The 16,392-nt window shown below is 40.1% G+C and overlaps 1 protein-coding gene across 2 annotated transcripts; it reads left to right on the top strand.

The window, feature by feature from the left end:
- The first annotated feature begins 767 nt into the window (after nucleotides 1–767).
- clic5b (chloride intracellular channel 5b) lies at nucleotides 768–14,861 on the top strand. 2 transcript variants are annotated; one of them, XM_061052478.1, is made up of 6 exons: nucleotides 768–1,443; nucleotides 9,986–10,095; nucleotides 10,187–10,312; nucleotides 11,259–11,365; nucleotides 11,608–11,789; nucleotides 13,400–14,861. In XM_061052478.1, exons 1-6 carry the CDS (start codon nucleotides 892–894, stop codon nucleotides 13,562–13,564), a joined length of 1,242 nt encoding a protein of 413 aa, XP_060908461.1. In that variant the 5' UTR covers nucleotides 768–891; the 3' UTR covers nucleotides 13,565–14,861. The 2 variants fall into 2 exon arrangements, with proteins under 2 accessions (XP_060908461.1, XP_060908462.1); XM_061052479.1 differs by lacking the exon at nucleotides 768–1,443 and adding an exon at nucleotides 5,364–5,597.
- The last annotated feature ends 1,531 nt before the right edge of the window (nucleotides 14,862–16,392 follow it).

Genomic DNA, 16,392 nt, shown 5'->3' with positions numbered 1-16,392 from the left:
ACATTTGGGGTGGCTGTGATTCTGTGATAAAGCCGCTCGTCCTGCAGTCCACTTTCTAAAGAGTAAGTAAGTAAGTGGGTAAGAGGCTGGACCCCAAACGGCTTTTTATAGTATTTGATCAGAACTGATGGACATCCTGGCCCCTATAGCATAGGAGCCTCTGCCATCAGTGTGTGACTGTGTGTGTGAATGCATGACTCCGACTTAAAGTGTAAATGCACTTTGAGTTGTCCAAAGACTCTTACCATGTCAAATAGATGTGTAGTGTATTTTTCTACAATTTTATACCAACAAAAAAACGTTGCTACGTGTAAATGCAAAGAAACGGTCTTCCGCCAGCCTGTTGCAACACAGCCCACATAGTTGATTTTAAGGCTAAAAAGCCAGTCATATTTAAGGATTTTTGGGGTGGCACCTGGGGGCGGCGAAGTAGATTTCAAGTGGGGCCCATGCCACCCCTGGACAGTGTGGATACCCCTCTGGACACGCCCCTGTTCCATGCATAGTTGAGTAAAATAATTGGATATTTTAGGCAACATTTTCTGAAAAACTTAGAAGCAGAATTGTAGAAAAAAATAAATCAAAGCATTTCTTTAAACAGTGTGGGAGTGGGACTAAATTAAATATGATATAAAAGAAAATACAACTCATTATACTTAAGTTGTGTCCCTCACATGGCCAGCAGTCCTTGAAGGCTCAGGTCTCACTTTTTGCATAAATTACTTGTTAACTTTTAGGATCAAAGGTCTTTCATGAGTTATCGCTGGAATTTGCCCGGACGCTCAGTCAGTCAGAGGCAGGCGGACCGTGAGCCACCACTTTAGACCACTTCAGCACTCCTGCTTCACTTTTAACCCGGGTCTGCCTAAAAAAACATCAACACCAGCAAACATGGAAAACGTGTATGAGACGGTGGATGAAGCACGTATTGATCGATCTGGCAGCCCGGTCAGTGAGTCCATATTAGAGAACTCAGGTGAGAACTCAGGTGAGGCCAAGGAGCAGCTGTACAGCGAGGCTCACGCCTGCGCGGAGGTAGAGCGCGGCTCGCCGGACTACATGGACACCAGGGACGAGGACAAACACAGCAGCTCGTCCTCTTCTTCCAGCGAGGACGAGGAGGAGAAAGCAGAGGAGGCAGAAGAAGTTAAAGCAGAGGTGGTTGATGAGGTGAAAGCAGAGGTAGAGCCGGAGCCAGAACCTGAGCCAGTGGTGGAGGTGGAGGTGAACGGAGAGGTGCACGACGGATCCAGGCGCTCCTCTGCCTCATCATCATCCTCTTCCTCCGCCGGAGAGCCATGTGACGACTCACCGATACAGACAGAGGATAAAGTGGAGGAAACTGTCGACCTCAGCCTGAAAACTCTGGAAAATGTGACTCTGGATGAGAGCAGCGCTGCTCCTGCTGACCCCAGCCAGCCTGACATCTCCCTGTTCGTCAAGGTAAGAGACCTGAAGGTTAAGGCTTTATTTCTTTGCAGGGTTGACCCCAAGACCCATGGCAAGCATCAGGTAAGTTCAGTCTCACTTCTCAGCACTAGCTTTAAGACAAAACAGCTGCATTTATGTTTCCTTCCCCTTTTAGTTGTGATAAACTCAGCAGCAAAATTTGCTAAAAAAACATTGAAGTATTTATCCTGTTTAGGGAGTCTTCAAACCCTACTGGTTGCTTGGCTTTGTTACAAATGATACCAACTTAATCAAATACCACCTAATGACGTTTCAACCTACAAGAGTAGGCCTACACATTTTGGGTTTAAACTGTAAATATCTGTGAATATCTTGCGTAGTTCTATTTAATATCAAAGAGAAGGACACATATTGAGAAATACTCTTCAAATATTTATCATTGTATAATTCTGTGTGGATGAAGGCCTGTCTGAACCAAAACAATGGCTTAAAACTACATGGTGCGCTGAGGTTATGATGTTGATAACAAGATAGAAGCATTGCCAGCACTACTGATGATGACGTGCTCGAGGCACTTTACATTCAGGGCCCAGATCTGATTTCATTAAATTTGCTGCATTCATTTATACAGTTAAGACACATAACTTTATGGCTTCCTTTTATGGGTAATATTACGCATAAGGAAACATACGATACAAATTAGATTTAGAAGATTTATAATTTAAAAAAATATGAAACACCTAGACACACAGTTCACTGTTGAAACCTAACAAAATGTAAAAATGAATTGGTGAATAGATGTAACATTCTGCAGTCAGCGATTAATAATAGGCGTAGCACTAAACATTATTTCTTTGCAAAGCATTGATTCCAGCAGTAAATGGCATTGTAGCAGTGACTTTAAACTGGAGGTGATCTGATATAATCATTAACTTGTTTACAGTACAGCCATAGAAACCAGGAGTGAACTCCATGCCTGAGCAAACCCACCTGTGTGTTCTGCTGCTTGTCAGATAGAGCTGCTCTGTGAGACGTGTTATCATGAAGGCGTCACACTGCTGATTGGGAGGCAGAGATTGAAAGGCCTTTTACTTTAAATGAGGAATGGCAGCAGGAGTTTTTAGCCCATGAATGTGAATTTGATTGTGTCTTTGTAATGTATCAGAAAACACAATTGTCAGGTATAAATTGGTGAAGTAAGTAAATAATACAATCTGACCGGAATGATGAGGAGGACTGTGGCTCATTTCAAAGTAGCTTAAGCCTTTAGCTTTGCTAAATTCAACAATGGAGAATTGTGTCTTTAAACAGTTATTTATTTTATGAACACAGCATTAGCATAAGAATAACATCAAAATAATAATGAATGATGTGAAATGTGAACCTCCTGGGTTTAGGACAACGTGGCCTTGCACTTTTGTTGTAACCATATTCTTGATGACACATAGAACAAATTGTACAGATATATACTATCTTGATGTTGTTATATCACAATTATGATTAACTTGGACCGAAGTCCACCATAGCCCACCATATTTGACACCTTTTCAGCATACCACCTCACCCTGGATCCTATCCAACCTTTGGATGGATTTCCCAACAGTTTAATCTTCAACAATCGCTATAACCATAAACTGAGCTGGGCAATAAAAGTAGGGAGGAGGGTTGGAGGGTTGGAGAAAACCTACATAACCCCTCCGCTGTGATAAAGGACACTGGCTATTACTACTACCACTAAATGTATTTTCACAAGACGATCTATTTTTAATCTAATACTGTTAGATATACTACCCTATGATAATGTTGAAGATAAAACTTAGGAGTTCCTTGAGTAATCACTGTCAAAGATTAAAAGGCCATATTATTATAATTTTCATGACTTCTATTGAAAATCGACAGTCGAATTTGACAACATGCTGACAAAAATGGAGAGTTTAAGAATCCCCCTCCATCTGTAAAGAAAAGGATTTGTCTGTTACTGTTTGATGTTCAGGTGAATGATTAGCTTAACAAGTCAGCGATTTGAGCTTCCTCTGTCTCAAGAAGATACCAAGGCCATCTTCGTAACCCTCAATGTTTTCATGGTCATGAAGGATTTCGAAATCCTCTGAAGAAAAGTTGTGTTGCAATCATTTGTCTACCAGATCGTTGTTAAATGTGTCCTCCTGAGCAGCCGATCTAAGTTGATTGTCACTGGTTCACTTCCAGCCTGTACCCATATGTGTTTGCTCGTATCAATACGACTTGGTATGTCGACATTTCCTGTCGACTGAAAATAAACACTAGTGTGTGCAAAACGCAGCATATTCATCGCCTGGTACTTTTTGAAGGAAGCTGTAACTCTCCTGGAGTTCTTTGGGAGACGCTGACTTCCTTTTTCTGCATGACAGCTAGCTTACCTATCCTTAAGAAGCAGGTTCCGTTAGTATGATAAGCCTTAGTCAAGCTAAGCAACACCCCCAAACCCCGAGTTTGATTAACACATGAACAGACAAACTTTGACTCACTGTGCGTTCGTGATGTTTTCTTTGTGGTTAAACTTTTTTGACTTTTTGGCCCGACAGCGATGGACAAAACACGACAGCAGTCGATTGTCATCACAGCTTGTTCTTTGCTGTCAGTTTGGTGTACCAGCCTTTAGAAATATGGAGCTAAAGAATATACTTTTACTTGGAGGACCGTACAAGTTTGAACCCCTGTTTCGAGTCTTTCACTAAACTAATCTAACTGGCTGCTAGATGTGTCTTTGTATTCACATGTCAGATAAGAGAGTGCTTTTAATCTGGTTTTAAATCCACTCTCCTCTAAGGTCTTTTCCTGTTAAATATCTTATATAGTATGAAGAAAGTTTTTTTTAAATAAATTGTACATGCATATCGAATTAGGTTGTCTCTTTTTATTGACGACAAATAGCTAAATGATTATTTAATAATATCTAAATCTGAAAAGACTTTAGGCTCTGACTATATTAATGTATGGTTTCCATAATGTACGACTGTGAAGCTTATTGAGGCTCTACAAAGATACTTACCAAAACCAAAGATTACATATTTAGGAACTATACAACATTTCCGGGATAATGGGGAAAGGGATAATGAACTCTTCTATAGTGGCCTGGTAATTGGTGTGTGCTGCATGTTGGTACATCATCCAGGAGAGGGGGCTGCTCTATTAATAGAAATGGATTAAAAAAAACCTAGCTCTGGCTGCCTATCCTCTACTCCTGTCTCTGTTTTCATCAGACTTTTAAAACCACCGGCGATGCTTTGCTCCCAGAATTTAAAAGTATCTGTCTCTGAATTTCTTCATGTGAGCTGAATATTTTGCAGTCAGACTCAGACCTCTTTTCGTTGCCCTACATCGGCCCTTTTTATACAAGTGAACGCCAATTCCTGCCTAAAACCCAAAGCAAAGCATCAATAATTCACAGAGGAATGTTCTGTAGGTGTCCCACTGGTGATCAAATATAACCTGACTGAGTCAAACATGTGAACCAGGATTAAATATGAATGCTGCTGCTCAGGCACCCAAAAAGTGACAACTGACACAAAAATCCTCCCGTGTTTTTGGGTGTTATTTTCGTTTTGGAATATTTTAAAAGCAAATTTTTTTTGACAGTTTTTATGTGCCTTGAAAAGTCTCTGACCTTGTAAAGCAAATAGCAAAAGAAAAAAGAAAAAGAAAGTCGGAGGGGAAGAGAGATGAGGCCGATAAGAGAGGAGGTTGTGGTAGAGATGTGTGTTTGAGGGGAGAGAGAGTGATGCGGCTCCACCCCCTGCTATAGACTGACTGACACCTGTTTTCTACTTTGTGTCAGTGAGAGCTCACTCTGCTCTCCATCTGTGTCCAAATCAGAGCGCAGGGCTGTCTACCTGCCACCTGGACTGACTTTCAACCTCACCTGCAGGACACAGATAAGGGAGAAGAAAACCTTCAAGACAGCTAAAAAGGTGGAATCAGGGACTAGACAGCTAAACAATTTCTTAAGGTGAACACTGTAAAGGGAGAGAGAGAGGAAACTCTCAAAGAAGATATTTCAGTTTTTATGTCTTTTTTTGAAGGATGTAGGCCTCCAAGATAGAAAAAGGACTTTAGTTTCCAAAACAGGATCAGTTTGACAGCCAGACCAAGTCATCATGTCCACTAACGGTCAAGACAGAGACCCTGAAATTGAACTTTTTGTCAAGGTAAGACAGTTACAGAACTATGGTGACAGTATTTTCTTAATAAATTGAAGTTGGAATGGAAAATAAAGACAGTTTATCAGTGTATTTTAGTGCAGCTTCGGTGTGTTGTGGAAAGCTGATGTAACTCAATAGCAGAGGTAGAGTTACAGCAGCACTGGCATACTGTGCTCTATGTTGACCCGGGATTGTTGTGACAGTGATACTGAAGCTGCTTGTGGATGGTGGGAGGCTAACACAAGGGCAGCATTACACATGCATTTTTTAAAAACCTGACTTTTAGATATAATTCAGCAGTGCATTATGGGATAACTCCTTTCTCTCACAATCCATTAAATCAGCCTTACAGCTGTTCTTTTGTGGCACTATTTTTTGTCCCTATATCAATAGATGCTCCAAATATCACCTCGAATAATTAAAAAATGAAAAAGTGTCAGCCTCAGTGGATACAGCCATGTTGTTTTGTTCACCTTGCACTGGAGGCCCTGTGGAATTGTTAGAGGCACGCCGTTATACCTGAGGCAGGTGAGGTGCAATCAGATGGAAGAGCTTATTGCTGATGTGCTGCCTACATGCAGTGACCAAATTAGCTGCTGTAGAAGCTGCTTTCAACCAATCCCTCTCCCAGGAAACTTGCAGTAGGCCAGGTAACCCAAAGTTCACTGACATGTAGTTCATACTCTCTTTTAAAGCCTTTATTTACATCACTATCTGATGTTTTAGTGGATCAAATTCTTATTAAAAGAAGCCAAAATCCCAGAGCTCTATCTTTTTGTTTGTGTTACATTTATTGAGTGATTCAATGCCGAATGCACATGTATGAGAATGTGTAATGCACAAACATTCAAAATGTTGAGCTGTTTTTCCCCCTCATGCTGTCATATCAGATGTGACCTAAATGGACAGAGAAGTATCCATCATGTCTGAATGTTTATACATTTTGCACGACACAACATTTACTTTATCACTGTATGTGTAACATTGTCACACCAGCTATCTAGGTCATTGTTGCATTTTGTTGAATGCAAAGTTGAATCTTACCTCTTTTTAATACATTGAGGGACAAATACAAAATTGATAATGCACACATTTTTTTAAACACACATGTCTGTAACATATTTCTATATATGCATACTGCTAAAAAAAACTGTTATATTTCAAACTATATTCTTTTGCAATATATTGTTTTTTTAATTGTATCATAACATCTGCATATTTCTCCCTCATGTCTTACAACTTAGCGCTTGGATTTGTATCTTTATGCTCATATTCTGTATAGAACCAATTGCAATGCCCAGACATTTCTGATTCTGATTCTGATTGATGATAACCAGTATCGAGCAAAGGTGGATGAAGTCCCTGAAAGTCACACTTGTGTTAAGGTAGAAGTGAAAGTCAGATATATTAAAGTTAAAGTCTCAAAGTATGTGATATTTACTACAAACTCAAGTAAAGTACAGATACTTAGAGAAAATACTCAAGTACTGGTTCTTCATTACATTTCACCACTATCAATCAATATTTTTGAGACACTTTTTAGCAGGTAAAAAACCTTGTATATACATATATATATATATATATATATATATATGTATATATACAAAGACCCAACATTAATCCATCATGAACACAACACTTAGCAACATTTAGCAACATTACAGTGGCAAGAAAACACTTCCTTTTAAGAGGCAGAAGTCTTGGGCAGAACCAGACTCACGATGAACAGCCACTCACACTGAGACAGAATCCCTTCATCAGCTGCAAGAGCTCTCTAAAGTATCGTCTTTGAAAACAAACAGTACATGTGTATGTGATGGATCATATGAGGTAACATTGCCTACATTGGACCCCTCTCGTCCTCAAATCACTCAGCAGCTCGCTCCTTGTGCCCACAGGCCCAGTTATGTGCAACAGCTTTTGTCCTCCATGTTCTAGATGTTGATTGGCTATTATTACCGGGCTCTGTTTGTATTGTGTTACCGCTGTGCTACAGAGCCCGGCCGTAACAATGCACAGACAGAAGCATCACATGCACCCAGGCAGCCTGACAGCACTGAGCATCAATGGCTGGAGCTCATACAGTTGGCTCAGCTACTTTTAGACAGACAGCTCTGTTTTCTGGTCTTTGCTGGGAGCAGTGAACTGGGGGAGCTGGAACTTAATGCAAAATGTTTCCCACTTTTCTGTAGTATCTTTTCTTGTGACTTTATTGCTGGTTCTGCATCCAAGTAAATCATTAAAGCTTATTCGTATTCTTGTGTGTACGGTAATATTGATGAAGTTGCACGTAGTGAACTTCACCCACTGTTTGTTAGTTGAATCAAGCGTTTAATAAATCAAACCAAATCTCCACTGTCAAATCCAAACCAGAGGTCATTGCCCTTGTTTCAGTGTGTGTAGTGGACATCTGCAGGTCTGATCCTGCATAGTGCCCTGCTGGTCAGTGAACCAGCTGATGAAATCCCTATCTATAATTCAGCTGGACCAGAGGCTCAGGTGTCACAGCTGACTCTCTGCTGTGAGTCCATACATGCCGACACAGCTCACTGCATGTGCACAAGAGCACAACAGAGAGTGAATTTATCAGGAGTGCTGCTGATTGTTAGTGTCAGTAGTGATCGACATCTAAACTACTACTTTGACTACATCTGGAGGAGCTAGCTGGTGGTTCAACTACAATCATATTGCAAAGTCATTAAAGTATTTGGTTGGAAAATGTAAATGAAATATAACAACAAAAATACAAAATGACTTGGAGTTTTAAAAAGTCCACTTAGGATTGTTTGATTTTGAGTAGGGCTTTCTGGCACACCTTCACCAACAAGGTGCATGAAGAGTGAAAGGCTTGAAGAGGTCAAAAAGCTCCAACAACACTTGTAGTATGGAGATCAACATGATCAACTTTATCATTAACTTTGACCTTAATTGACCAATACATTTTTTTCGCACCTTTGTTTAGAATTTTTTAACAATAAATAGAAAATTATAATTGCATGGACGTAAAGCTCCTGTGAGGAGTTTTTAGCTGTTTATGAAACAGACTAAAGTGAAACGTTATTCCTCTTTAGGACCTTACAAAATGAAATGAGACCATGAGAAAGGAGATTTAAAACATCTCCAAAGTCATTTTTTGATTCCTGTAAACACTGCCTCTGTGTAGGTGGGAAATGAGGCGATTAACAGCACCCTGCAAAAAGAGTTGTTTTTTGTGTCATTCATCAAGATGAAGATTCATCATGAGAGATATGTTTCTCTGTTCAAAGACAACATGATGTGATTGTAAGAGGTACTGCTTTGTCCACTTGAGGCGCCAAACTTGACACTAACTGAAAGTTCCTCCCGGGTGCTTTGAAGTGGACTTATTTGTGAGTGTTTACATTTCTACAACCCGTGACACCTCTAGAAAAGATTCTCAGAGACACCACAGCGAGACCAAAGTTTTTTCCATCTGCAGAATTTATCTTTATTTTTATGGCTGCAGCATGGGTGAAGAGCCCAAGACAAATGTCTGACTTTGTGACACAATAAAGTTAATCTTGAATCTTGAAAATGCCGGTCTCGTGTGTCGAGGGAATTTCCCTCCTTATGATGGTTGGCTTAAGTTCAAGACATAGAGGGAGACATGAAACCTCTTCTAGTTTCTTTAGTGCAGATCTGGAGCATGCAGAGCTCTGGCTTCTCTGCTGAGGACTGTGCTCCTTTCTACACTGTGCTTAAAGATCTGAACCCTATTAGCCGTAGCTTGTTACATAGCAGCCATAGCATGACTTTAGAGTTAGCTTTACATCTCTGCATCCCATGCTATTGTAGATTAAAATCATTTGTAGTTTAGGGTGTAACAATCCTTGAGGTTTCTACTGTGGAATTTACCTGCATGGAATTTTTCCAATATGCGACTTAAGTAAACACTACCTGCTTAGGATTAAGAACATTTCCTGTATTTATCCATAAAAGATCTGTGGGGTCTAATTCTCAAATCTGGTTAAGATGATGTTTAGGGCTACAGCTATAGAAGTATTTTCATTATTATTTATTTGATGATGATTTTCTCAGTTAAGCGTTTGTTCTTTGATTCATAAGAAATAATATGAATTATTATTATGACAATTTCCATTAGCAAATAGTGATCTAATGTCTTCAATGTAAATTAAAAAAAACAGTAAACTCTGAGAGAGTCTGGAACTGTCAAACAATTGTCATTTTTTGCAATGAGAAATAACTCAGAAGATAATAGGGATTATTGTTGACTTTAGCTGATGCTGTTGTCCATCTGCTGAATGTGTGTGCTTGCCTGTGTACATTATATAACCAATATAAATCACTTTTTATTGCTCTGATTAATTCATATCTCTCTGCTTATCGCTCTAAACTTTGTCGTCTTGTTTTGTCAGGCGGGTAACGATGGAGAGAGCATCGGTAACTGTCCCTTCTCTCAGCGTCTCTTCATGATCCTCTGGCTTAAAGGAGTCGTGTTCAACGTCACAACCGTTGACCTCAAAAGGTAACACAAACACTCCTTTCATTCCTGATTTGGTTGAAACGTCACCCACTAGCTTCTCACTGACCTAATGCTTTCTCTGTGGCCCCTTTAGAAAGCCAGCAGATCTGCACAACCTGGCCCCGGGGACACACCCGCCTTTCCTGACCTTCAACGGAGAGGTCAAGACCGATATCAACAAGATCGAGGAGTTCCTGGAGGAAATGCTCTGTCCTCCAAAGTAAATCTATTGAACACTCTTCAACACACAGTTTACAGTAACAGTTGATATCACCGACTGCACACACTGCTTTTATCTCAGTTTATTTACCTTGTTGAAAGGAAAAATCAGTCTAATAAAAGTGAATATATACTGTTAGAGGACACTGATGTCAACAGATTAAAAGCTCCTGTGAAGAACTTTCAGTTTATTTAAAACATTTTTGCACAAGCTGTATCTTATCTCTTTGCTGATCTTGTCCTGTACATGTGTAATAAGTGTTTTTGTTTTTTTAACAAAGAATCTCCTCTGGCTTTCTTTAAAAAGTCAAATGTATGCTTCTGTAGCGTGCTCTTAATTCCCTCCTCTGAAACGTTATTTCAGTCCTTTAAAATAACTTTCTAGAAATAGTCCATCTTTATGCTGAAGGTCTTGTTTACATTTGTAGGTCATAAAAGAGTATGAATCTCTAAGTCTGTTTCATAACCAGCTGAAAAACTCCTCACACTAGCTTTACTCTCAGGTGATAATGGCAGTTGTAAACTTAATGTATATGAATCTCGGCCTTTTTTCACAAATAATATATAAAAACAAAAGCCTTAGATTATGTTCTTCACTGATCAAAGCCACGTCTTTTTCATGTAACTTTAGAAAAATCAGGCTTGTTATTCTATTATATTTCTATTCTCCAAATGAAAGAAAAGCCCTGAGTTTGAGCGTTTGCAGAGAAAAATGTCAGATTAACTAAATCAGTCTTTTATTGCCTGCAAAGTTTTTTACATTCTAAATGGACCTTAGTGTGAGAGAGCTTAAAGGGGCGGGCAGCCAACTCAGTGTGAGCTTGTAACATGTTTTCAGTCTGAGCTGAGCTCCAGTCCAGGTGTTAATGCTATCCAGATGCTTTTTTTCTCTGACTGCGTCTCTGACTGTGTCTCCTGCCTCTACCCCCCTCCCCCTGTCTGCTCAGGTATCCCAAACTGGCCGCCAAGCAGAGAGAGTCGAACACAGCTGGAAACGACATCTTCGCCAAGTTCTCAGCCTACATCAAGAACACCAAACCAGAGGCCAACGCTGGTGGGCTGCTCGTTTTGTGCCATTTACACTCAGACACACACACACTCACAGAACAAGATGAAAAAGCCATTATTCAATTCCTCCACTAGGTAGTAGCAGAGTCCAGTGTTTAAGGCTTTCTTTCACCCATGTATTTTGCTGTGCTGCCCCCTTGTGAGGTTATCAAGTAACAGGTCAGAAGTCACTTTTACTATGTAACATTTATGTCTCCTTTTTTTTGCTGTGTGCTTCTGTGTATTTAGTCCTGGAGAAAGGTTTGACCAAAGCTCTGAGCAAGCTGGACGACTACCTGAACAGTCCTCTGACTGATGAGATTGATGCAGACAGCATGGAGGAGGAAAAGGGGTCAAACCGGTGCTTCCTGGATGGAAACGAGCTGACTCTGGCCGACTGTAACCTGCTGCCTAAACTGCACATAGTCAAGGTAAAGTGGAAGGGTTGGTTACTTGAGGGACGTATTCATGAATGTCAATTTTTTTGCATTAAACCACTGAAAATAGATGAGAATGGGACTTTATTATTTTAGATGTCAAGTATGATTTTATTTTGAAATTTAAATCAAGATTTTTGGTGGGTCGTTTTGTTTCTGGTGCTTTTACAAAGACTGTAGAAGATAGAGGGGAACAGCAGGGTAGACCTTATTAATGCTATTTGAAAGTAAAATCCAAATTCATACATCACATTTCAGTATATATTTGTGACGGCAGTGGCTCAGTCTGTTAGGCCTTAGGTTAGAAAACAGAAGTGTCGCCGGTTCAAGTCCCAGTGCGGAGCAAAATATGGAAGTTGAACTGGTGGCTGGAGCGGTGCCAGGTCACATCCTGTGTACTGTCGAGGTGCTTGGCACGCTCCCTGCATAGCAGTGTGTAGCAGCCCCACTCTGACATCTCTCCACGAATGTCCACAGGTCCTGTTTGTGCATGTGTGTGATTCAGACCTATGTGTGTGAGAAGTTTCTCTCAATAACAGAAGTAAAACCAGAATTTCCCTCAAGGATTAAATGTTATTAAATGTTGAATTACTGATATTTCTCCTGTTATTCCGCCCTCACTGATCTTTGACAAGTTTAGAAAACTTGTGTCCGTCTCATCTTCTTCTGATTAGCCCTGACTTAACAAGCCTTAGCGATGCTTTAACTTCAAGACATGGAAATGAGCAATCTTATGTTAGCACTAGCAGCCTCAAAGCGCAGGTAATGGCTTTGAAATCTTGTTGTTTAGCTTTATTTGAGGGAGGAAAGATGTTTTTAGTAAACTATTGTTTGGGACGGTTGCCTATTCATTTGTTTTATTTGCCTTAAAATATGACTCCCATAATGACAGAAAACTAATTCTAATTATTTTTGATAATTTTTTCCTTGCATGTCCAACTTATGTCTTATAAATGTGTTTGTTTTTATTGTTTTGAGCATTTTTTCATTTTAATTTGATTTACTTTTCATTTAGATTTTATTTCTGTACCAATTTTGTTTGATTATATATGAGCAGGTTTTGCACTTGGCGACAATTGTTTATAAATGGTTTCACATCCACATTTGTCTTGATAAAAGTCTATGGCTGAAACACATTAGTTTCCCTCAGCTGCTGTTTATCTTAATTATCAAAGTTATTTATAGTTACACATAAAGTATTTAAAAGTTTCATACTTTATAGTGAGTGCCAAAGTTGTTTGCTAAAGGTTGATTTGAATCAGACTCACCAGCTCAGACCCATCATTTCAAATGATCTCAGGCTATAAATGTTGTAGTGTGTGGCATCGGTTTACTTGCTTCAAACTTGTCCCGATACAAATAAACATTCAATTACTTAATACATATTTTCATTTCTTAAAGTTCTTCAACTTTTTTTCTGGAAATGGTCATCAAGCTAATATACTCACTTAAACATGCAGCAGAGAAAACGCCAAGCACGCCAGTAACTTACATTCATTTGTTGTTCCAGTGTAAGCCTGATAAGAAGAATATCAGTGTGATATCTCATCTCTAGATTTTAAACTTCAGAGTTGTTGCAATCACAGCTTTGTTTTCTCTTCTAGGTTGTTGCTAAGAAGTACCGCAACTTCGACATCCCGTCAAACATGACGGGCGTGTGGCGGTATCTCAAGAGCGCCTACACACGTGATGAATTCACCAACACCTGTGCTGCTGACGCCGAGATCGAGATGGCCTACAAAGATGTGGCAAGGAGACTGGCCAAGTAACTCGCCAATTTACCTGAGCTAAAAAAAACAAAACAGGAACAACAACACCAAAAAAAACATCACTTCAAAGAAAAACATGTGACTGTCCTTTTGAGTCTTCTTCGTCTTTAGGGGCATTTTCAGACACTTTCAAGAATGTGTTGTCCGTCATAGTCAGGTCAGATGTTTAATTCACAGCTTTAAAGCAGATTCAACTTATACTCACAGATGATTGTGTCCGTCTATATTTATTCCTCCTTACACAAAGCTCTCTTTCATACACACACTGCTCCACACAGCCAAACATTTACTAGCTGCTGATGTCAGGGCGGTTCACTTTATTTATTCCTGAGCCCACAGAAGTCTAGTCTGCCGCTAAGCTTCGGCTCCTAGGAGACACCTCGCTTCATCTATGATTGATGATTTACAGTAATTGTTTGCTCTTTTTAGTACTGTTTAAATCTGCACATTCATTATGATTGTCATTCATTACCGTTGATGTTGCTGTAGTCATTTTGTTTCCTTGAGCCTCTACATTTCTTGGGTTTCACTCCTGCTTCTTAAAGATTGATTTGATGAACTATTGATTTTAAATGACTTTAGATTCTTGGTAATGTGAGTTTAAAAGAACAAAAAGGCATTAATAGTTTAGAAGAACGCTTGCATCTGAGTTGTTTGCATCCATAAATCTGCTTTAAATTTCGATATTTAAAGCTGATATTGGAGCCACTTTTTAAAATATGAGAAAAAGCCTCAACTATGTGCCTTTATTTAGAAGAGTCTTAAGTCCATGCCAATGCCACTGATGGATTCATTCTGAAAAATGTATTGCAGCCAGAGCCGAGCCATTTGTTCTGCCTCTAGCTATTAGTGTTCAGTCGAGGTATTGATTTTGTCTTGAGTTACACATGATATTATGAATGGAGAGAGTATTTATTTAGCAGCCCCAATCAGGCCTGATTAGGCAGATCCATTAGCGCTGCGATGAAAAGCGTCTTCCAGGCCAGGTCCACAATGGTCAGAAACCCTGCCCTCCAGCCCTTCATCAAAGAGACATTTCCTCCGCTCTGAGGAGTCCTTAACATTCACAGCCTAAAGTTCGAGTCCAAAAGTTTCATTGTCCGCGCGAGAGGAGGATGGAAATGAGTCTCGGGGCTTATCGTCTTTGGCGTGGTGTCAGGCTGCAACTTTAGCGAGACTTCCTTGCAGAACCATAAGGCTCTTGTGTGGTTTGGACAACATGTGATATGAAATTGGAGCATGATGACTGAGAGCTTTGCTCATTGCAAAGCTCTACAAATAAAATAATATTTTCACAGATCGGCTTCTGCCTTTTCTTTTCTTTTCTTGCTAGGTGATCAATCAACATTGATACTTTGGAGGTTGTCATGTAGAGGAGGCGGTATCAATGACAGGAAAGGTGCTGGTGGAAGCCGGATCCTGAAAAGGGTTAAGTGTGCCTGACTGAGTTGATCAAATCCAGTGGTGCAGGTCTGTTTCTCCATCCATAGCAGAGAGAGAGAAAGAAGGAGAGAGAGTGATGACCGTTGACAGGCTTAAATAGAGGCTTCCATGCCAGGGATCAAACGCCATCCCTCTTCTCCACTCTCTCATTAAGACGGAAAACCCGAGCGCCGCCATCCGATCTGTCTCCATTTTTCCTCAAAGGAGTCTAACTTGAAAGATCTGCGCCTGTCGGATTTACAATGGTGGGCGAGCGGTGTTTACTGAGACGCGTCCTTGCCAGAAACAACAGTCAAAGAAAATAAATGGAGCCTGCCGAGTGTTTCCACAGGAGTAAGGAAATATGGAGCGAGACTTGTGCCTTGCTGTTTGGTAATTAGTACCTAAACATCCCTGTCCTTGGATCCCATCGCTCACATCCAACATTTCTGCAGGCTGGATAATATACAGTGGAGCATTAACGTCAAACACGTCTGGTCACGGGGCCTGGCACGCCACATTAATCTGTTATTACGCTCCCAGTGGATCTACCAGTCGCTGGCCTTGGCTGGGCCACCATAGCACAGGGAGTCCATATAGGCTGACAGGGACTTACACACGGTGCACTTTTATAGCCAGGTTCAGTAAATCTTCTCAGCTCTGGCATGAATTGTCTAAATTGAGTCTTGCTCGGAGACCTGAGCTGATTAAAACAAACTGGTGTGTTTGACGTGTGAGGACCCACCAGGAACAGACCTGTGATCCAATTAAAGAGCAGACCCATAGTCTAAGAAATACTGCCATAGACCTCTGCTGCTTACCTTACATACTGTACCCACGAGACCGGTCCGTATGTTTCAGCCTGAGGAGAAACCCCACCATCCACACAGCAGCTTGCAGCTTCCTCAACAAGAAACCTTTTTTTTTTTACACAATTGAAGGACATGAACTACAATAAAGCTTCCTGAGGAAGAAAACGACAAAAAGGGAATTGTATCCTCATTCCATATGGATTTAGTTAAACCAACTTTGTGCCTCTTATCTGTTATCATTATAAGTTTAAAAACAAAGTTTAACAAAGCTGTCCACTGAACTGAAGGTATTTTCAGAATCCTTAAACACACCTGGAAACATCTTGGTGGAAAACATTCTGTCTACTTCCCAAAAAAGGTATTTTACAACAAATGTCCAAGCAACACATAATTTTAGGTTGCCATAAATGACATTTGCTTGTGTTCAATTCTTTTGACCTGAACTGTAATTAGAACTCATCAGTTATTAGCCAACAACAGCCATGCTTGCCATCTTGTATGCATTTATATTGAGGTCATGAAGTTATTTATTGATTTATTTTTGGAATACATGAAATTCAAAACACAAGGAAACTTATTTTTTTTATTGATCGC

Source organism: Labrus mixtus, chromosome 12 (genome assembly GCF_963584025.1).
Source record: "Labrus mixtus chromosome 12, fLabMix1.1, whole genome shotgun sequence".
Taxonomy (NCBI): domain Eukaryota; kingdom Metazoa; phylum Chordata; class Actinopteri; order Labriformes; family Labridae; genus Labrus; species Labrus mixtus.
This window is presented reverse-complemented; position numbering and strand designations above follow the sequence as displayed.